The sequence below is a fragment of the Saccoglossus kowalevskii genome, chromosome 3 (assembly GCF_978046115.1).
Source record: "Saccoglossus kowalevskii chromosome 3, keSacKowa6.1, whole genome shotgun sequence".
Classification (NCBI taxonomy): domain Eukaryota; kingdom Metazoa; phylum Hemichordata; class Enteropneusta; family Harrimaniidae; genus Saccoglossus; species Saccoglossus kowalevskii.
In genome coordinates, this window is record NC_140643.1 from 1,410,183 (window position 1) to 1,435,703 (window position 25,521).

General features: G+C 36.6%; 2 protein-coding genes across 2 annotated transcripts in view; both read right to left on the reverse strand.

The window, feature by feature from the left end:
- Positions 1–5,588: 5,588 nt before the first annotated feature.
- Positions 5,589–6,914, reverse strand: LOC146747434 (uncharacterized). The gene has a single exon (XM_085496637.1). The coding sequence runs from the start codon at positions 6,912–6,914 to the stop codon at positions 5,589–5,591; it is 1,326 nt and encodes a 441-aa protein (XP_085352763.1).
- Positions 6,915–13,494: 6,580 nt separating this feature from the next.
- Positions 13,495–25,521, reverse strand: part of LOC102807797 (large ribosomal subunit protein eL20-like) — a 45,436-nt gene continuing 33,409 nt past the window's right edge. Inside the window, exons 4-5 of the mRNA XM_085496673.1 lie at positions 15,996–16,105; positions 13,495–13,654 (exon numbers count right to left, since the gene is read on the reverse strand). Coding sequence (XP_085352799.1) covers positions 13,562–13,654; positions 15,996–16,105 — 203 coding nt within the window. The 3' untranslated portion in view covers positions 13,495–13,561. The remainder of the gene's footprint in view (positions 13,655–15,995; positions 16,106–25,521) is intronic.

Consider the following 25,521-nt stretch of genomic DNA (forward strand, 5'->3'; position numbering starts at 1 on the left):
CGTAACTGGCGCTCTCGTTTGTATCTTTTTTGCCAGTTATTGTTTACAAAAATAATAATTTTGTGTAACTCAATGTTTATCTAGCTGCATTTTTTAAATGACGTGAACTAGCTACGTTAATATTGTGACGATCTTTCATAATTTGCGATCAAACACGGCGGGCTGCCATCTTTCAATATACAGGGCTCATACCACTAATTGAATTTCCATAGACGACAATGTTAACATATGACGAGATTGCTATATGAAAATGATGAAGAAAGTTGAAAATATGCCTCAAAAATGGGAAATCAACATGCCAGTAATCAACCATATGAAAAAAACTAACATGTTGGCCAGCTCAAACTCTTGTAAATCTCAGGTAAACAAGACACACCTACTGTATTTGGATTGCACCAAGAGAAATCACTGGAAAACACCAAGATTAGAACATCCGAATACACACAGAATAAACCCACAGGTACACAGCCGCTAAGTAGTAAACAAAAGACCACAAGTTGGTCTCACCTCTGATTCAGGTGATTACGCCCTCAAACAGGGCTTGCTAGGCATTTAAATTTACGAGCAGCCATTGGTTGATTAGTGGCATGGGACCTTACAGTAGGCCACCTTGTCACAGCGCCATCTACGTCCAAGGTCACTTGTTTGAATCCACTTGTTTAAATGTGCATTTGAGAGAACTGAATTATTGTTGCAAGGTTTTGGTGGATTTATGTGAACTGTATATTGTTTTTAAAATAATTTTGTATTTTTTTCACAGGATCTGGATTTGAAAGACAATTTTGATGGCTTATATCATGCAACAATACCACATAGTTCTGCAATATACACAAATCTATTACAGAGGAGATTTGCTGACTTCAATTAAAAATCTTCATTTATGACACGTTTAGTTTATTATAAAAAATATAAATATAGAACTATGTATTTAAACATTGAATTTCATTGTACACCAAATGAAGTTTGTAATAAAAACACTAACAACTTTTTTTCTGTGTGAATTTATGCAACTTTATTGTACAGTAAGAGAATGATTCTGTTGCTAAGTGATGATATAGAAGGCAGTGCTGGTCCGTCCAACTTCAAACTGTGAAATAACGGGTCAAGATAAATTAGTGATTGCAGGTTATGCTCATTAAGGTTCACTTTAATATTCAGGTATCACCTCTGGAGTCTTGTAACCCTGGTATATTCAATGATTATGGATACTGCTAATATGTCAGTACTGCTAGCAGTATAACTATTGATAACATACTAGATATGGGACATATTTTATTTAAAACTTAACAAGTCATTCCAGTATGTATTTACAGGTTGCTTGCTGATTTAAATAGCTGCATATCATTCTGGGTGCCTTTCTGAAGTTGACTTTGACCTTGTCACTGCGTTTCAGACATTATACACTGCATTGAAAAATGTTTTGAAAGTACTCATACTTGACCAGTGCACTGTAAACCATTTTCTTTTGTTTATTCTTATTTGTCATACTCAGAATGTACACTGTTTTGCTATTTCACTATGTAAATATATTTCTTGAATATTGTCAAGACCAATATTGGTACATGAGGATTTATTTGTACAGTTTGAACGAGAACTGTGTCATTTTCAATGACTTGTTATATGAGTAGTAGGGGAATTTACCGGCGACTGACTATCTATGCCGATCTCACTTTAGGTCATTTTTTATTATCCAGGAAACGTTCAGAGCGCCTGTGGCCGTAGACTGAGTTTAACAAGCATTTTTTTCATGACTACATAATCATAATATAAAGTAGAATATCTAGAGAATGAAATGTGTTATAAAAAAACTGTAAATAGCATTCTCCTACATTTGTGAACCTTTTTCTTCAGGGGTCATTATGTTACTTAGATTGATGTTTCCTTTAAAAAAAATAATTCATGCTTAGAAACATAAAAATTTATGTATCAATGGATAATTTTAGGCGTGAAAATAGCAGCCATTTCGCAGGCACTTTAAGTAAGACAAGCTGGTAGGCAATCTGCTCCGCTGAAAAAACAAGCAACATGTTTTCGGCTGTTGCCATGGTAGGACATGAACATGTAGCTAACGTTGGTTTATACTTGTAACTAAAACAGGGCCCTGTATACGAAGTTTGAAAAAATACATTCAGTCTTCTAGTATACCTCCCTTTCTCAATCGTAAGCTGATGGTCACTTATTCTTAATTTACAAATATATTTTCTATATTTTGAATTATTCACATCCATCAAATACTTTTCCATTTTGAAGTTTGTTTTAAACTTCCTGTAGGTGCGAAGCTTGTTGAGCTCCCCTGAATCACATTTTTCTAAATTAATGTTACTCTTCCACTTTTTTGAGTAATCATCTTCTATTTTTTCCACAACTCCCTCGACACTTTTACCATCCCCCTATCAGTAATCATTAATATTATCAACACCAGTTATTTGACTGATTGCTGTTGACCACTTCGTTTTGTTGTTGATATTGTAGGACATTGCCTCGTGAATTAAAGTGTTTTCTTTCACATGATCTGTAATGTTCTTAAAGAATAATTACGAGACAGTTTATCTGAGGGAAAGGACTGGTTTGTTTATTACGAGACAGTTTATCTGAGGGAATGGACTGGTTTGTTTATTTAATTACAAGACAAGACTAGGTCAAAGGTCACAATAATACAGAAGTAGAATACTACATCTCTCCTCTCTTTTAGATAAACAAGGAAACTCACGAAAGCATGTATAACAAATATAACTTATCAATATTTAAAAGTTTCAAATTGTAATTGTTGATATTGTGAATATCAAAGTCAAAGAACGAACAATATTTATGAAAGTATGAACTTGAACTTACAATTTTTTTAAAACATAGGCATATGTTCACTCAATAAAACAAAAGAAATTACATAACACTAACTTCAAAATCGTTTCAATTGTGAGTGAAGGGATCGACGTCCTTCTACTCAAATGCCATTATTTTCGGATTATTTTGCCCAAATCACGAAAGTATGACATGTTTTAGAAACTAAGTTATGTAGTCTTGAAGATAACTTGGTTTTTGTCTTTCTCTCTTGGATCTACGCATCGATTCTGGTGGATTTGTTGATGTTTGAGGATTGTCTAATATTTGAAGATTGTCCGATATTGTTTGATTAGTTTCTACATTATTTTCATGAGGAATTCTCTTAAAGAATGAAGCATTTCTGGTGATCTCATGATTTCCTCTCTGGACGGTGGTCATACTGCCTTTCTTACTCACAACTTCATATGGCTCAGGATTGAATGGAGTTGACATTTTATTTCTCTTTTGTTGTTTTACAAGGACTCGGTCTCCGATGCCTAAATCTGATGCTTTAGCATGGTTGCGTGTGTCTGCATACTTCTTCATGCATAATTTTCTCTTTGCATCACTTGCTTGAATTTTCCTATCAGGTTTATTATTATATATCTGAGGTAGGGTTGTTTTCATTTTTTCTACTATTCAAAGCTTTGAATGGAGAAATGCCTGTAGTTGAATGTGGTGTAGCTCTATACTGACGCAGAAATTGAAAAAGTCCTTGGCACCAGCTTTTGCCTTCTAGCTTGGCTGCACGGACTGCTTTTTCCAGCGTTCGCATCATCCTCTCGGCTTCTCCATTAGCTTTTGGCCACAATGGTGTTATTTTTCTATGTCTAAATCCAACATATTTAGAAAAGCGTTTAAACTCATCTCCATTATATGGCGGGCCATTATCAGTTTTAACAATGTCCGGTATACCTTGTCTGGCAAAGATTGCATCGAAGTGCGGGATAGCTGCTTCTGCAGATGTAGAATTACAAATTTCTACCTCTGGGTATCTACTGTAGTCATCGATGACTACCAACAAATATTTACCATTTGGGAATGGACCACAGAAATCTGCTGAGACCTCTTGCCAAGGACCATTTGGCAGTGTAGACATTTTTAATGGCTCGATAGTAGGTTTTGGTCCATGTGTTGATGCTTGACATGGTATGCACCTGGTTACTGTTTCTTCCACCATTCTGTCAATACCTGGAAACCAAAGAGTTTCTCTCAGCAACTTTTTCGTTTTTACAACACCTTGATGACCGACATGAGCTAAACATATGGCTTTCTGTTGCAATTTCTTTGGAACCACAATTCTGTTTCCACGTAACACAACTCCATTGGCTGTTGACAGTTCGTCTTTGACTGCTTTGTATTGTACAACATCATGATGCAAATCATACCACTTTTGTGTGTTAATAACTTCCATTATTTTCTGTAAGATTTCATCTTCCGATGTTGCTTGCTTAATTTCAGCCATTGTCATAGCAGGGGGTATCGCATTCTCAATTATAAAATTTATGTATGTATCAATACGTGAAACATGGTCTTTACAGTGGTTTACCTGGTCAGGATGTCGACTCATGTAATCAGCAGGGTTGGATTCACCTGGTTGATACTCAAGAACTACTTGATACGGTTGAAGACGCAAACTTAGTCTTTCAAGTCTAGCTGTTAATTTAGAATTAGACTTATTGAACATGCCTTCTAATGGCTTATGGTCGGTTATCACCTTGAATTCTGAACCAAATACATAAATGTGAAAATGTTCACAAGCCCATATAACTGCAAGGGCTTCTCGCTCTGTCTGGCTGTACCGTGACTCTGTATCTGTCAGTGCACGACTTGCATATGGAATGATATTACAAGTATCTCTGGTCTCATTTACTTGTGTTAAAACTGCACCAAGGCCTGTTGGGCTTGCATCTACTAACAGCTCTGTTTTCAGCCTTGGATCAAAGTATTTCATCACCCTGTGACTTGCCATCAGGCTTTTTAACTTCTCGAATGATCCTTGTTGCTCAGGTCCCCATTCCCACTTTGTATCTTTGTGAGTTAGAATACGTATTGGTGTTGCAATAGTTGCAAAATCAGGCACAAATCGAGCAATGTATTGAGCCATGCCTAGGAAACTACGTACAGCTGTTGCATCTTCTGGTGCTCTGACATTGATTATTGCTGTCACTTTCTTATCATCCGCCATTATACCGGCACTGGAAAATGTATGACCATAGAACTGAATCAAAGACTTGCTGAACTCACATTTCTGTTGATTAGCTGTGATGTTATACTTCCGCAGCCTTTGGAACACTGCTCTTAGCATTTCATCATGTTCCTGTTTTGTCTTACCATATATGATAATGTCATCTGAAAGATTTCTAGCACCACGTATACCTTGTATCATGTCTGATACTGCTTTCTGAAGTATTTCAGCAGCAGAGTTTATTCCGAAACTCAGTCTCTTGTATCTGTATAAACCCATATGAGTAGCAAACGTAGTTATATGCCTTGATTTTGTGTCCAGCTCAAGCTGATGGTAACCTTGGTTTAGATCAATCTTGCTGAACACCGTTGCACCATTCAGATCCACAATCAGGTCTTCTATTGTTGGCATGGGATGTCTCTCCCTTTCTATAGCTTGATTGGCAGCTCTCATGTCAACACATACTCTGATTCCTGTCTTTTTAGGTACTATTACTATGGGAGATACCCACGGAGTGGCTCCATCTGCCTTCTCTATTATGTCTAACTGCTCTAGCTTATTTATCTCTGCTTCAACTTGCTCACGTACATGGAATGGCACTCGCTGATGTGTTAATATGCAAAATTGCTTTTGTATCTCGCATCTTGCCAATACCTTCAAACCTGTCTGCATACTCCTCAATCAAACTATCACTGGTACATGTAGAAAGTGAATTTACTATGTGTAGTAAACCAAGCTGTGTTGCTGTATAATAACCCAGTAAATTTCCTGCTGATCCTTTTACAACATGGAACTTAGTGAAAGTAGACTGTTGGGTTATAGGAGACTTTACATTCACCTTAACTTCACCAAGTATTGGAAGTGGTTTCTTAGATCCATATGCATACACATTCTTTGAACATTGTGTAATTTCTGCATTATTCAACAGCTTGCATGTTTTCTCGTCTAACACATTTGTCCCTGCACCAGAATCAATGATACATTTAACTGTTTGACCATCTATGTCAATTTTAGTATCAGGCTGTTGATTGGTTGATATGGAGGACACTGTGATGTGATATGCATAATCATCATCTGAGGAAGAAAAATCTTTAGTTGTAGCAGAATTGACATGTTGCAATATTTTACTCCGACATACTTTAGCGAAATGTCCTGTTTTAGCACATTTTCTGCATTTTTGATCTTTTGCTGGACATTCACCTGAATGTGGATATTTTCCTCCACACCTGAAACACGACTTGTGTTTTCTGTCAGGCTCCACTCGTTTTGGTTTACCAGTATACTGCTGGGATTTCTTATATTTATTTCTTTTCCACTGGCTCTTTTTTACAGGCTGGACTGTATTTACTTCTGTTTCTGTCTCAAACTGATTTTCAATACCTCTGGCTTGACGTTCAGAAACTTCAAAAGAACGACCAGAATCTAACAGTGCCTCTAATGTTAAATCATCTCTCAGGGCTTTACGACGTAACCTAGTTGGCACACATGATAATACTATCTGGGATTTTATTTCTTCATTAACATCATGAAAACCACAATTTCTTGCTAGTTGTTTCAAACGGGTAAAATACTGATCCAAAGATTCATCAGTTTTCTGAGTAGCATGCCTAAAAACATTGACCTCATAGGTTTTATTCACCTTTGGCAGGAAATATTTATTCAGGGCATCTACAGCCGCTTTGTATACATTGTCACTGCCCTCAACGTCAGGTAGTGTTTCAAAAACATCAGCGACCTCATCTCCCGCAGAAAACAACAGCAGTGCTCGTTTTCTTGCATTGTTTTTTATATCGTATGCAACTAGAAATGTCCCAAATTTCTTCAACCATTTCTCCCATCGAGGACCAATAGAAGTAGAGTCCCCATACACAGAAAAAGCTGGGAATACTGGTAATGCAGTAGCCATGTCCACAATGTGTCACTTTCCACTCCAGAATTGATTTATATTATGTACTGTACCTCCTTGGTGCTGTGCACTAAAGTATTGCTGCTCAGATTTCTGCAACTTTCTGTCTTCAAGGTCAAATTTCTTCTTCAGATTACTTCAAAAATTCTGGAAATTTGCATCTGGATGATCCTGGGTGTACCATTAAACTAATTTATCACTCGTCGCCAAAATGTAATGTTCTTAAAGAATAATTACGAGACAGTTTATCTGAGGGAAAGGACTGGTTTGTTTATTTAACCAACTGATGACTGAACCCTGGTTGCTAGGTGCTACTGAGCATGCCCGCATAATTAATTACAAGACAAGACTAGGTCAAAGGTCACAATAATACAGAAGTAGAATACTACATGATCTATGCCAGTATTTTATCATCATTTTATTAATAAATACTAACAGTGGATGTTTACCCAGTTATCCTCTTGCAGCCAAATGTGTTGCAGACTGGTTGACTTGGAGGAGTAGTTTGCACAATTTTATGTTAATTTTTTCGATGACTGTTTTGTCTGTATGCTTTTCTATCCCCCAAATCTCGCAGCCATATGTTAATATAGGTCTAATAACATGATCAAAGACATTCAGCCAAGTTTTTATATTAATTTTGGTAGACCCACTGAGAGATTTTTTAATAAAGAAAAATGCTTTGACTGCCTTTTTACATAAATTTTGTTTTGCCAAATTAAACTTTCCATTTGGCTTAAACTCCATACCTAAATATTTATAACTACTGACAATATTAATTTCTATATTATTATTATTATAAAAATTGTATTTATGATTGAGCAAATTCCAATCAGTGTAATAGGAATGTAGCTTAGTAAAACAATTTTGTAACCCTTCCTCTGTTTCAGAGAGTAATACGAAGTCATCTGCATAAAGTAGGCTACTTATTGATGACTTTCCAATTTTAAAAGGCTGACATGTCTCATCCAATTTATCTGGAAAATCATTTAAGAAAAGATTGAACAATATGGGGCTGTTACAACCTTGTCTAACACCTCTGAGTGATTTAAACTGTTGGGTAATACCATTATTTAGTTTTATGTCATAGTTGACATCTTCATACATATTTTTAATTACATTATATAATTTCATAGTTCAATGCTGCATTGGGATTACGATGATACAGTGCAACAATGTTGGCGCCGCTGATCTCTTACTAGCCAAATAAAAAGCTTGATCATTTGTACACTGCTATTACAAAACTGGTAGGAGGTAACACATTTGGGGCTGAAGTATTCAAAAATCAGTTTTCGGCTGTTGCAATGACAGCAGTGGGCCAGGATTTTTTTCAGTAGTGACGATACCACCTGCCTGTCAAGTATGAACAAAATCAGCCAACCGAGGAAATCTCAGAGCAGTTAAAAGCTGTTGCTAGTGAAAAGTTACCCCAACTTTGAGATCAATTTTTTCGGTAATGAAAATAGACATGAAAATTAAAGCTGCAAGCAGCATTGGTGGGGTCCAAGCAGAACTGTCAGAAAAGTTATCTACAGACACTCATTGAAACAGCATGTTGATACCAATAACCCTGCATAATTAAGTGTAAACATGTTAAATATTTCAATCTGGGAGGTAAACTTTGAGTGTATTGTTTATGCATATTTACGAGGTTACATGATCATATATGGCCATTGCTTAAGCCAGTTACATCTTTTGTTTTATGCCTTCATTATGGCACTAGTTGCATGTACTATTCTGCAATAGGTTACAGATGTGATAGTTATGAATATTAATGAGCTCACATGACAATATATGGTCCTATAATCCAATATTGGCGGCCAAACCATGTGACTGATTGAAAATATATTATTTTTTTCATATGCAGCTATGACCAGACATGTTATATACACAATTGGCAGTTAATTGATTGAAGCACCAGTGAGAAAGAAATGCGCAAACTTTTGGTAACTTTTGTTAAAAATACAAAATGGCGGCCAAACCACATGACCAATTAACTTTTTGAGCTCAAACTTGAAAGAGCTATGCATGTAGATAGATTATGCCAAATTTCGTGTCAATCGGTCTGCAACTTTATGAGAAAAAGATTTTCAAAGGATTTAGCCTCATTTTGGACAAAACAAAATAGCGGCCAACGTCACGTGACCTATAATGTTCTTATACCTCGTTAAGGATAGGCATGGGCTACAGGTGCTACACAACAAAAAGTGGGACTTCCAGACTGTCACAAAGTGGTCAAAATGGTCGATTTCGGTTTTTACCAAATCAAAGATGGCGACCAAATTAATGGACCAATCAAATTTATTTTGTTTTTCAAACTTAGTAGATATAGGTTAGTAGAAGCTATATACTAAGTTTCATAGCGACCGGCAATATTGTTCAGGAGAACAAAAGATTTTAATGAAAAAAAAAATTCCGAGTCAGCATTTTTTTCAAATGTACATAAAAAAAATCATGCGACCGCTAAAGTCTTTATTGGCGATATTTATTGCACGTAGGCAGTACTATATACAGTAAAAAATTGAAAGCCTTAGACCCTCAGAAAGTGGTGATAACCCTCCCCCCTCTCGTTGAATTTTGACCTTCGATAGTGGCCATGACAGTTGACCAATACAAATTTTAAAAGTTCAGTGCACAAGTTCACATCATCACCAATCAGCACAGCAAGTTCAGCCATTTCCTCAACCCAGCTGACGAAAAAAAGCAGCAGAAAGAAGATGCAAAAAAAAAAAATCCAGTGATAACAATAGGGCTTGGACTCCTAAAAACAGTAAATTTATGCCCACACTCAAGCTGAGTAGAATGAGCTATGTCCGTGCTTTTTAATCGTAGAAATGTAGGGTGAGATACATTTGGCACTAAGGTATTCAAAAAATCAGTCTTAGCTGTTCATATTACTGATTGTCCGTCGTCGTCAACTTTACAATTTTAACTTCTTCTTTGAAACCGCAAGTCAGAATGTTTTCAAATTTGATATGAAAGTACCTTGGATGGTTCTTTCTCTGTAAAAACTGCAAGTTTGATTACTTTGATATTACATATATAGGTACTACCAGAAGTACATTACTTGGGGTTTGTAACTACGGTGACATGATAACAAGATCCCGTCACAATCTCGCTCTCGCATAAACGTTCCAACTCAGAAAAAATGCGAATGCGCATGCCCGAGGTAACTAGGATACTGGGATGTCCAGGTGGATCAAAATAGCTGCCCACGATATGACGGATTACGAGAACTATATTTTCTGTACATTTTCGATGTATTACATTTTTCACTATGATAGTGACAAGAAAAGTTTATTTTTTTCATTACAAACCTTGAACATTAATATGCGTCATGTCAGAAGGTCGTAGCCTCAGTCTCGCTATCTACGAGAAGAGACTTGAATGGGATCTTGACATGATGTCACCATACAGTACTATGCGAGTTGCAAACCCCAAGTAATGTACCTCTGGTACTACGGTATATGTGGACCTCTCTCAGATTTGTTCATTTCGTGATGATATCTTTAATTCTCTAATTTTGGTGAATATTTTTGTCATTTTTGGTAAAAAGTGATATTTGCGACTTCTTGTTGAAAACTTTAAAGTAGAGATGCAGTTAACCTGACAGGTATTTTAATTAGGTAATTAGGAAACCAAGATGACCTCCCTTGTCCACAAAACTATATATTTTCGGAAAGCTTATTGTATGAATTTTCTATTTTTGTAAGTGCAAATTGCAAGTGCTTGTGCTGACACATAGTGCATTTTGCCACAGAAGTCATTTCCTGTTTGGGACTGCACGACAGGGCTGTGTGGCCATCTCCCTATCAAACGTCAATTTTAATGCACTATCCTGGCGTCAACCAGGCTCAGTCGAACAAAAGCACCTGCGGACCTTAACCAAGGTTCCCCCAAAGTCGCATTCGTTAGTGAATGAATCCCATTGAGTCTGTGGCACACTCACCCAGGGAAGAGGTCGACCCTTTGATGTTCAGCCTAAGGTAGGATTTGAACTTGGGTCTACCGATCACGAGTCTGATGCGACAACCACTATGCTACCAGTGACCGGTAAAATTTTGTTAGTATTTTTTTTTTTTAAGGACAATGTAGTTTGAAATATGCACAAAAATGTGTATTTTTGGTCAAAAGTGATTTAAAAAAAATTAGCTTCTAAACCATGCTTCTGTTTCCTGTCAAAATTGGTTTATTGGTACATCCGTTTACTATGAAGAAAGTGCCGTCTTGAAATTTGTCTACCAGTTGTCAATCTTGCAGGGCAGCAGCTCAAATTTCACTACTTCAAGTTTATGCATAAATTAACACCCAGGCTAGTTGTCTGTACGATTGTTGTAACACTGTTCAGCCAAAAACATGCCCGACGGCGTTTTGAAGATAAACACATTGTCAATCATTTGTGAAAATTTCAAAACAAAAGGTCAAAGCGTCTAGGAGCTATTTTTTTTTAAGTTCTGAGATGTGCACTAAAAAGAAACCGAGATAATTGCTAATTTGCATAACAATTCACTCAGTAAGAAGTTTGCTAATGCTCATAATTAAAATGGCTGTAACAGTTTCAAATTTAAATGTATTATCGTTTTGTTAAAAAGTTAAATATAGTGCCTAATATGGAGATCCTTTCATTTTTTTTTTCACCATGTTTTTTTTTTATTATTTATGTACAGCCTTGCTAAATCTTGCTAAGCATTCAAAAGAGAGAATCTTTGTTATCTATATTTTAAAATCGTTTTTTGAGCATGTTCCACTATTCACAATTCTACAAAATTTTAAGTCTATAAAAAAAAAAAAAAAAAATTCACTCCCAAGTGCACACGAACCTGCATCTCCACCTTAAGTCTGATTGCTTTGCTATTATTGCTGGGAAAGGATTGACCAGCTTTGTTATTAGTCCAAGAAAATTGTTCAGCTTGGAATGTGTCTGAATCCCTCATTAGTATGCAAGAATGTAGGAATGTACCAAAAAATTGTTTTTCTGGAGTAAATTGTAGTGTATTTTACTTATGAAAGGTCAAAAAGTGCATGGAGATTTTATGAAAATGTATGGATGTTAACAGAATGATGGCATGTGGTCACAGTTGAGCAATAAATGATGGACTATTTTATATAATAGGTACTACATGTGGACCTTTCTCAGATTTGGTCATTTCGTGATGATATCTTTAATTTTGGTGAATATTTTTGTAATTTTTGGTAATGAATGAAAATATGGTACCGGACAATGTGCGATTCAATACAGTATAGATGCATTTGGCACCAAGTTAGCTGTTGCTAACGGGGACTTATGTTTTGACCTCCAAGTGTACGTGCATGCGTCCGGACCTGTATCTTAGAAATGCCTGCACTAATCACAATCAAACTTCACACATGATATTATACATATGCACGTCAATTTGTTTCACGATCTGATTCAAGATGGCCGAATAGCGGCCATTTTTGTGCTAAAAATCATCAAAATCAAGCATTTCTCAGCCGTTTACAAATGGATTTTGTTCAAATTTTTAGTACATACACGAGACATAGGACCTTGATGCACATCATTTTGTTTTACGATCTGATTCAAGATGGCCGAATGGCGGCCATTTTTGTGCTAAAAAATCCCAAAAATCAAGCATTTTTCGGCCGTTTACAGATGGATTTTGTTCAAACTTGGTATAGACATTATGGACCTTGATGCAAATTTTGTTTTTCAGATAAGATTCAAAATGGCCGACTGGCAGCCATTTTGTTTTAATGAATGTGGTTCTCGTGCCATATCTCTGACTTGCTTTCACTGATTATGTTCAAATTTTAAATATTCATTATACATCATGTCATAGATAAACAGATATATTGGTTAAACGATCCTATTCAAAATGGCCGAATGGTGGTAATTTTTGTGCTAAAAAGTCATCAAATATCAAGCATTTCTGGGATCGATTTCGTTCAAACTTACATTAGACATTACAGGTTCCTGATGCACGTCATTTTATTTTTCAGATTGGATTCAAAATAGCTGACTGGCAGCCATTTTGTTTTAATGATTGGGCTTCTAGAGCCATATCTCTTAAATGCTTTGACTTCGATTATATTCAAATTTTATATATTAAACCCAAAATTCTACAACCAGTTCTTCAGTACAACCCAACCAGTCATCTGATAGTGTAGTACAGCTACCTGAACCAAAGATTCTATAAACAACTTTAATCCAGGTACGCACAGATTAACCAAATTTTACAAGAATGTGTGATCACTGAGGCTGAATCTATATCTGAATAATGGTGGAACAAAAATTGTAAAGAAACAATCTTGTACTCTGTGTCCTATACTGTAATTTTCGACTAGTTAGAAAAATTTTGACTTTCTGACACCCTCCTAAACAAATGTGCTGTTTGGAAAACAAACTAATCAAACACCGAAAACGTGCAATACATATTTTGTCTGATATACCAGTAACCTTGTCGTTATTAATTATTGCAATATATAGATAACCAACAAACAACTCTCAACATACCAGGTCAAAACTCTGCGTTGTCATCACGAAACAGACCCCCCCCCCCCCACACACACACACAAGCACTCAAGAGATACAATTCATACATTTATTCCGTTTAGTATCTTTATTTCATTTTACACAACAATACCAGTATCACTATTGTACAAATGCACTAGAAACATGTGTTGGGTCTGCGAGTAGTGAAACGGGGTTTGTGCAGCTGGACTGTGGTACGATGAGGAAGAGGGAACCTGATCTTTGAATTCTGAAATATAAATAAAATTTATAAAAGCATTTACAATTATCATAATTTGCATAGGTGAAAATGGACTTGCAATATTGATGAATAAATGGTTGTATATACGACATGTAATTTGGTAAAAACTTAGCAAGGATGAAAGTTTTATGTTAACCAAGAACACTACAAGCTTTTTATGGCACATGCCAGTTTGCATTTTTTTCCCCTGCATACGATTTCGCGTGCTGTAAAACATGTTGAAAGAGCGGCATGCAATTTAGCGAATTGTAGTAAAATGACGTACAGGGATTGCGTTAACACGGAATTCCGCGTCCGGGAAGCATAGTTTTTATGTGGGAGGCATGAATTTGTCAACTGGTGAGTCCTTGGGACGCATCCGGTGAGCACACGTCTCGGTCGTATTACGATAGGTCTAAAGGCATTGTGTGCGTTTGCGATGCCATTGTCCCGCATACAAAGTTCATAGAGCTTGTAAATTCACATAAAACACTATGCCATTGTCTTCAAAAACACCTATTAGCATCTACATGTCACAATGGAAAGTGTGAAGTCCCATCTAAAGTACGGCGAGACAGTCAATACTGAGACAAGTAGAATGCACTGTGACCTGCTAATTTAACCGCCTAAAACTTACAATGTCACCCAGGGTAATTTTTTTCCAACAAATCACTTTAACGAACCTGGTACGTGAAATAAACTTTTTTTTCCTAATTTTATTGGTAACGAAATTATATTCTAAACAAAGTAAAAACGATCACAACTGCCGAGCAACAAATGATCACGGTTGCGCAATCCAGTCATGCTGCGTTTCACAATTGTTAATTATTACTCAATAGTGATTATAATAACGTTCAAACAAAAAATTGTTGAATTGTAATGAAATGCAAATAAAATTCAACTTCGTTTCCTCGTAAATAATTCCGGTCGCAAATTAACGCTAGATGCTGTCGAGTATCCGCCATGTTCCTTGTCTTGCATGGTTGAACTAATAGGTCAAATCTCTAATTAACCAATACAAATGCTGGATAACGCTAACGTGTTCAAATTACCATAGCTCATTTAAATATGTTAATGTTTTTAACGCAATGCGGAAGAGATTTGCCGATGTTGTAGTACGATCATTTGGCTTGGATTTTTACGGGAAAACGGCATGATTTTTTTTTCAAATAAAAAAATAGTTGTTTTCAAAATATAAACTGAGCGTTTGAAGACTAATTTAACATCATTTACAGTGACAACAACTCGAACCGAAACGAAGTCACAAATAACGTACCCTTGAATAAAAACTTAAACTCTATTTTAGGCGCCAGGAAAGATTGAAATGTCCGAAAAAGGACGCCAAAATATTTAAATAACAAATATTAAATAAAATCTGCCGAAAAATCAGAGATTTCTTGGTCCTGTTTTTTAAAAAAAAACCTAAACTGCCCAGAGGCGAATTTACTGCAGTACTACTGAATACTAGTATGTACAAATTTTGGGTGTATTGGTTTCTGGGGACAATATTAATCGAAACAATGAACTATTTAATTATATAACACAAGTGACTTTGGGAGAAAAAAATCACTTTTCTAGAAGCCATGGATCGATTCGTTATTTGCAAGATCGCCTCCCCGGCAGGTTCCATGTGACCATGCCTTTTCTTGTCAGAATCGTATTAAGTCTATTTTTACCTCCATGTTAAGTCTGACACCAGCTCATTTATCTTGGCTTATGAAGAACTTGAAGGTAAACCCAGTAATGATTTAAAATTTTTACAAGCAGCATTACATTTTAATAACAGTAAAAATAGAAGTAAACCATGCAAATAATGCAGATTGCTGACATGTAAAGGCTGGAATGAACATGTAAATAAAGTACAATATGTAAATGTGATTAATGCCTGTTTATGTTTATTGTGTAATAGTTCGTGCAAAAAACTATTTTAGAAAAATAAAGTGCGGTAGCGGCAGGGACCCCACTTATTGTTAAGGGACCCACACATTTTATAAGGGGTGGGTCCCAGGGACTCCACATTATCGAACACTAATGCAACCCCTGACGTAATAGCGAAATGTTGATTTAGCGAATCTCTCTTGTCATTGTTGATTTCTTTGTTTGGCGGCCATTTTGAAATGATAATAAAGTCATTAGCAACATCTTGAATTAGCGAATCAGTTCTCTCGCTAAATTCGCCAAAAAGACATGCTCGCGAAAAAGACACGTTTTACAGTATGTTACTGATTCAGAGAATGATTTGTCAATACAAATAAAAGAATTACTATTTAAATCTTTATACAAAAAAATTAATTGATCCTCAGTCTCCTGCATTTGTACCTTTTCATACAAAGAAATAATAGATACTCACATGGAACTGCTTGACATGAGGTCTTCTACACTTGCTTGCTGCTATTTTCTCTACTTTCAATATCTGTATTGAATGAGCACGAGCCCTGTGACGTGCCCCCATATCTCTATCTGTTAACAAAAAATGGCATTTCCTGTCAATCTGATTACAACAAGCCATTCATGACACAATCTTCGTTAGTTATCAAATTTAAGTTATATAGTTTTGTTTATAGTAATATAGTACAAGTACTTGTTCATAATGAGAAATATTGCTCTGGAACAGCATTAATTAAAACAAAACGGCTACCAGTCGATCAATCAAGTCCATTGAAATGTGTCCCTGGTAATCAAGAGACCTATTCCGATTTCTATGCAGGTTTGTTTTTTTTGTCCAAATTATTTCATACTTGGCACTTTAACAGACTATTATTCTGTGACAAAGCATTTTCTTTAAAAACCCAGACATATTTTGCACCAGCGTTTGATTTGGCGGCGATCCCAATGAGTCGTACTCAGTCAAAACTTCAACTTGAGAAAAAAGCGAAAAACAGTTTTGGTTAATAAAACACTGTAGATTTGCTGCATTATTATAAATATACACTAAAAATGGCCAAACATATTAACCTCTGATATCATAGAACTCGTAAAGAGTGTCAGATAATGAATAATTTCAAGCTCGAGCGTGAAAAATGAAGAAAACTGCTGGCATTTGAGTCCGTACTCCAGGAACGTTCGGGTTTCCATTGTTATGCAAACAAACAACGATGGATAATCTTCTGACAAACATTACTGTTCCACTGTACACGCTGACAGTTTACAAACAAGCTAATCCTTCAAGTGTCTCTGATAAAACAGTTTTCATGGTGAAACAAAATGGCTGATGTTTGAAAACAAATTGCCATTTCAGATTGCGACACTGAGTGGCTGATTTTTCTTTGCCTTGTCTGTCAATGCTTTCTTTTCTTCGCCATTGCGTTAGAAAAAAATAGTATCAGTAAAATAGAATATTGACTTAAAAAATAAAACGATTTAAAAGAAAGTTGCGCAAAGTTACAGTACTTATTTTGCACAACCTCCCGCCCGCTTCCCAGTCACCCTTTTCTCTCGCTTTTCCGACTGCTTGTTGAATTCAACCAGACAATTCCCGCTTTATTTTCGACCGCGCAAACCCCGATCCGGTCACTGGTAGCATAGTGGTTGTCGCTCCAGACTCCTGATCGGTAGACCCAAGTTCAAATCCTACCTTAGGCTGAACATCAAAGGGTCAACCCCTACCCTGGGCGAGTGTGCCACAGACTCAATGGGAAGGCCAATTCCACTGGCCGAGATTCATTCACTAACGAATGCGACTTTGGGGGAACCTTTGTTAAGGCCCGCAGGTGCTTGTGTTCGACCAAGCCTGGTTGACGCCAGAATAGTGCATTAAAATTGCCATTTGACAGAGATGGCCACACAGCCCTGTCATGTAGTCCCAAACAGGAAATGACTTCTGTGGCAAAATGCACTATGTGTCAGCACTAGCACTTGCAATTTGCACATACAACAAGTCATTGAAAATGACACAGTCCCCGTTAAGTTCTCTTTGTGCTCGTCATAGTAAAGCGGAGGGGTTGTCGCGAGCGTGTCCTTGAAATTTGAGTTCCAAGTGGCGTATACAACAGATTGTTTATTTACATCAAAACACGTGTTTCGTGTCATAGTAGGGAATTAATATGAACAGATTTTTACCCCAAACTAATTAGGTTTGTACATTGTCCTAGAGCATCTTTGTACTAAGTTTCATTGAACTGGAATAATTAGTACCGTGAAAACTCCAAAATTTCGACCCCTCTAAAAATTCGTCCGCCTATTTATTCGCCGGGCTTCGGTGTTTTATTTACCTCCAAATTTTCGACTCCACTAAAAATTGCCGACTCATTCTTATTCGAAAATTGCGACCAGTTTTAGTTTTCCCCCAAACGAAAAAAACAACGATGTGAGCGTTCAAACGGGACCTTCCTCAAAGGCATGAATCCGGGTTTCTGATTGACTGAGAGATTTTTATTTTATTGGTAACGAAAATATATTCTAAATAAACGAAGTTTCAAATAAAAATGAACACAAAAATCTCGGCATGCTGCGTTTCTGAATTGTTGATTATTACTGTACTCAGTAGTGATTATAATAATGTGCACAAAATAAATTTGTTGAATGGTTATGAAATACAAATAAAAGTCAACTTAGTTTCATCGTAAGCGAATGATTCCGGTCTCGTATAAACGTTTGATGCTGTAGGATATCCGCCATGTTCTCTTAGGTCAAATAGGTCAAATCGCTAATTAACCAATCAAAAAGCTGGATGATGCGAAAACGGCATGATTTTTTTTAAATAAAAAAATTAGTTGTTTTTAAAAAATAAACTGGTCATCTGAAGAATAATTTAACATTGTTCACAGTGATAACAGCTCATTCTCGAAAGGAAGCTTACCCGCTCACGCTAGTCACGATAAAAATCATACACGTGTACTCTTGAATAGACAAACGTCAATGACTACGGTAAAACTTAGACTCTATTTTAGCCGGCAGGATTGATTGAAATGTCCGAAAAATGACGCCAAAATACACCTTAAAAGTCCCATTTTATTTTCTAATCCAAGGGCGAATTTACGGCAGAATTTGGTCCCTCAAATAAGGGACACGTGAGCTTTGATTCTAACCGGATACATTGCACTGGGTCGGAGAGATAGTTTGCTAAACTTCCATGTATCTTTTTGTCCAATGGGTACCTGTACTTCGAACATTCGCAAGTTTTCCTAGGTAGTGCGAGACAGCTTTGTCTTTTGACCTATTAGTTTTGTGCTGACTTCTTCTCCGCGTCTTGATGTTTTGTTTTGCTTGTCATAATACTCACTGATTGATGACTTTGTTTAGATTTTGAGTTACAACTCGGCCACGACCTTTGCTTTTACCGTGAAACATGAGGAAGTTTACGTCAATTGACGGACATTGCATTTTTTAAAAACTAATGAAGCACACTGTCTATCATCCCCATTTTTTCATTTGCTGATTTCTATTCTGAAAAATTCGACCGTCCGAAAATGCACCTTAATTTTGACTCTAAAAACACGTCACATTTCTAACACCAATTATTTAAAACCGGTCGAAATTTTGGAGTTTTTACGGTACTTTAGATATCAGTGTGAAAGCTTAAAATTGGTTAATTATGCAAATTAGGTAATTAATATGTACAGATTTTAACCCACAATTATTCAGGTCTGTCTATTGTCCTACAGCATCCATGTACATTCATTGATATGTGATGTATAGTACCTGAGATATCAGTGTGAAAGTTGGTTAATTATGCAAATTAGGTGATTAATATGCACAATTATTTACCCTAAAACTAATCAGGTCTCTGCATAGTCCTAAAGGATCTATGTACCAAGTTTCATTGAAATGCGATGATTAGTACTTGAGATACCCGCGGAAAAGCTGAAAATTAACCAATTATGCAAATTAGGTGATTAATATGCACAAATATTTATCGAAAACAATCAATCTCTGCATAGTCCTTGAGTATGTAAGTACCAAGTTTCATTGAAATGTAATGCTAACTACTTATATCAAATGCTGAAAATTAATTAATTATGCAAATTAGGTAATTAATATGTACTGATATTACCATAAAAACTGTGCAGGTCAGGTCTGTGCAGTGTCGTATGACATCTATGTACCAAGTTTCATTGAAATGTGATGATTAGTACTTGAGATATCAGTGGAAAAACCGAAAATTGACTAATCATTATGCAAATTAGGTAATTAGTATCCACGGATTATTACCAAAAACTAATCAAAACCTAGCATTAGTTCAGAGCATCTATGTACCAAGTTTCATCAAAATCCAATGAGTGGTTGTTTAGATATCAGTGGAACAGTCATGGAACCACTAAAAAATAGCTAATTATCATGCAAATTAGGTAATTAATATGCACGGATTTTTACCAAAAATTAATCAAATCTGCGCATATGTTCAGAGCATCTATGTACCAAGTTTCATCAAAATCCAATGAGTGGTTCTTTAGATATCAGTGGAACAGTCATAGAACAGCTAACAATTAGCTAATTATCATGCAAATTAGGTAATTAACGAGCATGGATTTTTACCAAAACCTAATCAAATCTGCGCATTGGCCCAGAGCATCTATGCACCAAGTTTCATCAAAAACCGATGTATGGTTCTTGAGATAGCAGTGGAACAGTCGGACACGCATACACACACACAGACAGACACACTAACTGCAAAGACTCCCATTTTGTGCTTCGCACATGGGAGTCAAAAACAAGATGCCTGCCAGTCGACCATCTTTGATCCAATTGCAAAATAAATCGTCATGGACATGTATCCTAGCATGTATAATCTATGTACCAAGTTTGAATGACAACTGACAAAGCATGTCCAAAATCAGTGTTTGATCTAGGCTGCGCCATTGCGCAATTTGCGCAAAAAAAATCAAAGTTGACGCGTTATTCATAACACTGTGCGCCAGTTTGGGCGCAACATTTTTGTCCTGCCAATTTAATGAAACAATTACGTAGTTGCGTTGTTTTTACCGTAAAGAGGCTGATTGACCTTAACGACCCATTACTCACTTCGTGGCAACATCTTTTGCGACAATAATGTCGCAAATTTCATCACGTGACCACTTCAAGTAGACCGTGTGCAAATGAACAGCATGGCGAATAAAAGCCAGCGGTTGATGAATGAGTTCATCTTCGGGCATCAGTTCGTTCTATGAAAGAAAATGATACCCCAGAAACAGTTTCTGAGACTTCTGAACGTTTGGAGGGCTGGATAAATATGGGATAACAGATACAACGGTAACTAGCAGTGATACTAGTTCCGATGTTAATCTGCGGCACCCACAGGTACGTAAACACAATCATAACACTGTTACGGTATTCATTGTTTTCAATGCTAATGTTATTTTAATAAATTACACTTTTACTTTGAAAATTATGACCAGCAAAAGAGCCTACTTAGTACTATACCATGCATTATCAAATCAAAGCAAAGTTGCGAAGTGTTTTGTAGGTCAACATTACATTACACGTGAAACCAAAATATAAGACTATTTTTTGTAATAATAATTATCTTTATTGCGTTCGTATCTTTATCAGGATTTTGACTAAAATGCAATACAGATGTGAATAAAGATAAACAATTAAAGTGAGAATAAAAATACACACGGGAAAATAAAAACTGACAAGCAAATAAAAGTAGGGAAAAAATAAATTGGGTTGTTTTTCATATTTGTGTTGGTGAATGTTTGGATTACTAAAGCATGTACATGACTTTATCTCGAGATAGCTGACTATATTGTTTTCAGTTTTTCCTCGAAGTTTTGAAACAGTTCTCTATGTATTATTGTATGCACACACTGGGTTTCAGAATTAATTGTATGGCGTTTTTTCAAAATATAATTCAAGAACTCTGGGTGATGTTGTGTTGTTTCTTATAAAAAAACCCATAGGTCTTAAAAACTACCCAAAAACCTGTAAATTTAAAAAAAAATATTTTTATTGATCTATGCAAAATGATTTACAGACATAACAATGGTTACAATATTAGAATTTATCTTGACTCTTCCAACTTTCTTTTTCTTGCAGAAAAGGTGGTTATCTCCAGACTGTGTTAAAATAATGTAGCACCCACTGTCAGTGTCACACCAGAACCCATCCATTACCACCTGTGAAGAATTGACATTTCAATGTTATGTATAATAGTGACAATCTGTCAACACTAAGTAAAAAGCAGTGAATTGGTATCCAACAAAGTTTAACCCAGCTGATTTGATTTCTATACCCAAAAAGTGAAATTATAAGTATTCCATAGTGAAATGGTGAATATATTATTTTCTCATGCATTTTGTTGCAACATTTGTTTTTGAAGCGTCTTTCCCCAGTTGTGTTTTGTTGCAATTTATGATAAATAAAAAAATAACTGAAATACTTGCTTACATGTAGTCTTTTCTAGCAAGCACTGGAGCTTCTGCAGCTTCAGTTTGTCAATGTTCCATTAATTGTCCCAGTAGGTAGATGTAAGTGGTCATGAAGAAGGTATTAGTAAAGGGCACTGTTCAGTACTATAAAACTATAGGACAACAAGTGAGTGTTCAATATAATGTTGTCCAATAAAAATATCATTTTTATGCATTCAGGCTTTTAAATGCTGGAAAATCCTTCAGACCTGCCACTAGATTGCTGTCTTTCACTTATGCCCCAGACAATCCTGACAACCAGTAAACTGGTTGATTTGTGCCAAGTAAACACTTCAGGGTTATGAGCACGCCATTGCTATGCCAACTTCTGGGCCCCCAGTATTTTTTCATGGCCCTTGTTCTCTTACAAGAGGGCCCCAGTGGCCCCACTTAATGAATTCCTAGATCAATCACTGCAAAATACAACATTTTCAAAAAACAAGATGGCTGCCAGTCGGCCATTTTGAATCGAATCGCTAAACCACTGCATGTGCATATGTCCCACATAAGGTACTAGGCACATGCAAAGAATGAACGGAATCGGTCCACAGGATTCTGAAATATGACGTTGAATAGACTGACGCACGGACAGACTCAGGAACTCATGGACGGTCAGGGACATGTATCCTAATATGTATGATCTATGTACTAAATTTTAATGAAAACTGACAAAGCATGTCCAAAATACGACATTTTCAAAAAACGAGATGGCTGCCAGTCGGCCATCTTTGATCCAATTGTGAAATAAATCATCATGGATATGTATCCTAACATGTATAATCTATGTACCAAGTTTGAATGAAAACTGACAAAGCACGTCCAAGATACCGCATAAAAAAAAGATGACTGCCAGTCGAGCATCTTTGATCCAATTGCGAAATAAATCGTCATGGACATGTATTCTAACATGTATAGTCTATGTACCAAGTCTGAATGACAACTGACAAAGCATGTCCAAAATACAACATTTTCAAAAAACAAGATGGCTGCCAGTCGGCCATTTTGAATCGAATCGCTAAACAACTGCATGTGCATATGTCCCACATAAAGTACTAGGCACATGCAAATAATGAACGGAATCGGTCCAAGGGAGTCTGAGATACGACTCCGGACGGACGGACGGACGGACGGACACACGGAGACCGAATTATAAGTCCCCGTTTTTGGACTTCGTACGAACGGGGACTAAAAAAAGTCAGGCGAGACAACGGTGACATTCAATGTCCAGAACTGTCGCCTGGCACAAAAATATATATATATAAAAAAAAAAAGAACCTGAAAAATCACCGCCCGTGCGCGCATTTAAAATTCCGATTAATACAAAAATTTCCGAGGTTCACCTGACATTGTCTTATAATTGTCTTTCTGGTTTTTATGAATGTTGAACAGCTGACAAAAGTTCAAATACTTTTTGTTTTAACTATCTATAATTATATGCACGCAATCCCTTTGACCTCGATTTGGCTTGGACTGAATATTTTATTTTAAACAATACTCTGATGTGAAATACAATTTGTATTTCAACGCAAGCACAACATGGTTGTCTGGGTTTTCTTTCCCGATTGTTGAGTCTTCGCAATGTGTTTTGTATAATTATTGTTGTTCCCCCCCCCCCCGAGGCAAAGACAAGCTGAAGGACCATAAAGCTAAATGGCAGTTCCATGCATGAGCTGAGTGAAAGGAAATATTTCTAAGCCTGAAATAAAACCTAATATTACACCTCTTTGTGTATTTGTTAATTTTACATACGTTTTTCATGACAGTATGTTTATAAATATCTGGAAAAATCTTGTTTTTCGTTGATAATTTTGATTGTTTGGAATGTCTGTCGACCGTGTCTCAATAATTTGTTTGGAATGTCGATCCCAGTTGGTTTCTCCATACTGAGTTTAGGAAGGGCGTTGATCAACACAATCAGCCGAGACAGGACAAACAATGATCGTAATTCATGGGGATCATGTCCGTAATTTGTGGGCTGACACCCCAAATAATTAAAGAAGTATTATTATCAAAATATATTTTATTCGCAAAACTACAACAGAGCTAGAGTTGTTCGTGGTGAAACAGCCGCATTGAAGACGATGCAACTTCAACTAGGCATTTCTTACCTTGAAATACAAAACAATATCACATCTAGAAAAAAGCACCCAAAACGCGCAACAAGAGATCACTGTTCAGTTGCTTTCACGATACAAGTGTCATACAACTATTAGATTTGAAGTGTCATTCAGAATTTAATAATAGTTAATACTAGTTGTATGTTCACACTTCACTATCCAAACCACCATTTCGACCACACATGTGCCAGTGATCAGTGTTTGGGCGAGCGGTTGGTGTTTCAATGAGCGTACGAGCAAAAAAAACGCGATTAAAATACGGTCGGTTTCCAGTCGAACAAGAGCGCATGGTCGGAAATTAAGCGATAAGTGGTCAATGTAAAAGCGGAAGGTTGGGCGAAATGAGTACTGTATGCCCGGACTGTATGACCATGTTTCTCCTACGAAGTCTCGGCTGACAATAATGCTGACAGTGGAAGTTAGATAAACATGCATTGTTTGCGACGGAAAGCTTATCACCAGTTATATCAGAATCGTCAACAACAGAGTATACAGATAAGATGTTATCATTTAAACGCTTCCAAACAAACATTATGCAAATACCGTAAAAACCTGCAAAATAAGCGCCACCCTCAATTAAGAGCCACTCAGTGAAAATTTGTTACATTTGACCCTCCATTAAGAGCCACCAAGAGTTGAGTGGTTTTGTCAATAAGAACCCAGAAATAAGCGCCAGCCGCCCAGTTTACCATCAGGCAGACACAAGCTTGTCGTACCTCACTTCCACCCTGCATTGTTTATTGCCCCACAGAAGGTGCGAGACAAATAAAGATTATCCCCATAACTTGCCTGATGTCATGTGTAATTGAGAACGGAAGAATGATAGACGAAAGAAATGCACTGAGAGCGTGAATGCGACTCAACTTGTCTATTTCAAATTTCTGACACACATTTGACCAATTCACAAACTATTTAGTAGTAACTGTTTTTTGACGAAACACCGAAGGACACGTTGAGATATTCATTGCCAATGTTGTCTTTATAACTAAATAAAGAACGCCACGATTTTAAAACGCCTTTATCGGAGGTATCGAAAATACATTCTCACAGACGGATCGGAACAGCAAGTCAGTAGAAAACAAAAGATTGTTTCCTTAGCGTGGGGGAAAACAGAGGTGTTAATCCGGTTCTGGCAACGTTTGAGGGATCGAGACGTAGCTCCGACTGTGAGAATGTAATGATTACGCAGCCCACACTCGCTGATCGTGATTTGGTGTTATTTTTTGCATTTCATTAGAGACGTTCGTTTTAGGGTGATTCGAGACAAAATGTTCAGGGAAGTGACAAAATAACAGGCATTAGTTAGGAGAGGACTCACTTGCCGAAAATAGTCAAAATTGAAGTCGAATGGATTAGTGCGATTAGTTGAGCGATCAACTTGTCTTACAGCAAAGCGAAGTCGACGTGACCC

Excerpts from the sequence above, each read along its gene's own strand:
- LOC146747434 (XM_085496637.1), bottom strand. The coding sequence starts at position 6,914 with ATGGCTACTGCATTACCAGTATTCCCAGCTTTTTCTGTGTATGGGGAC.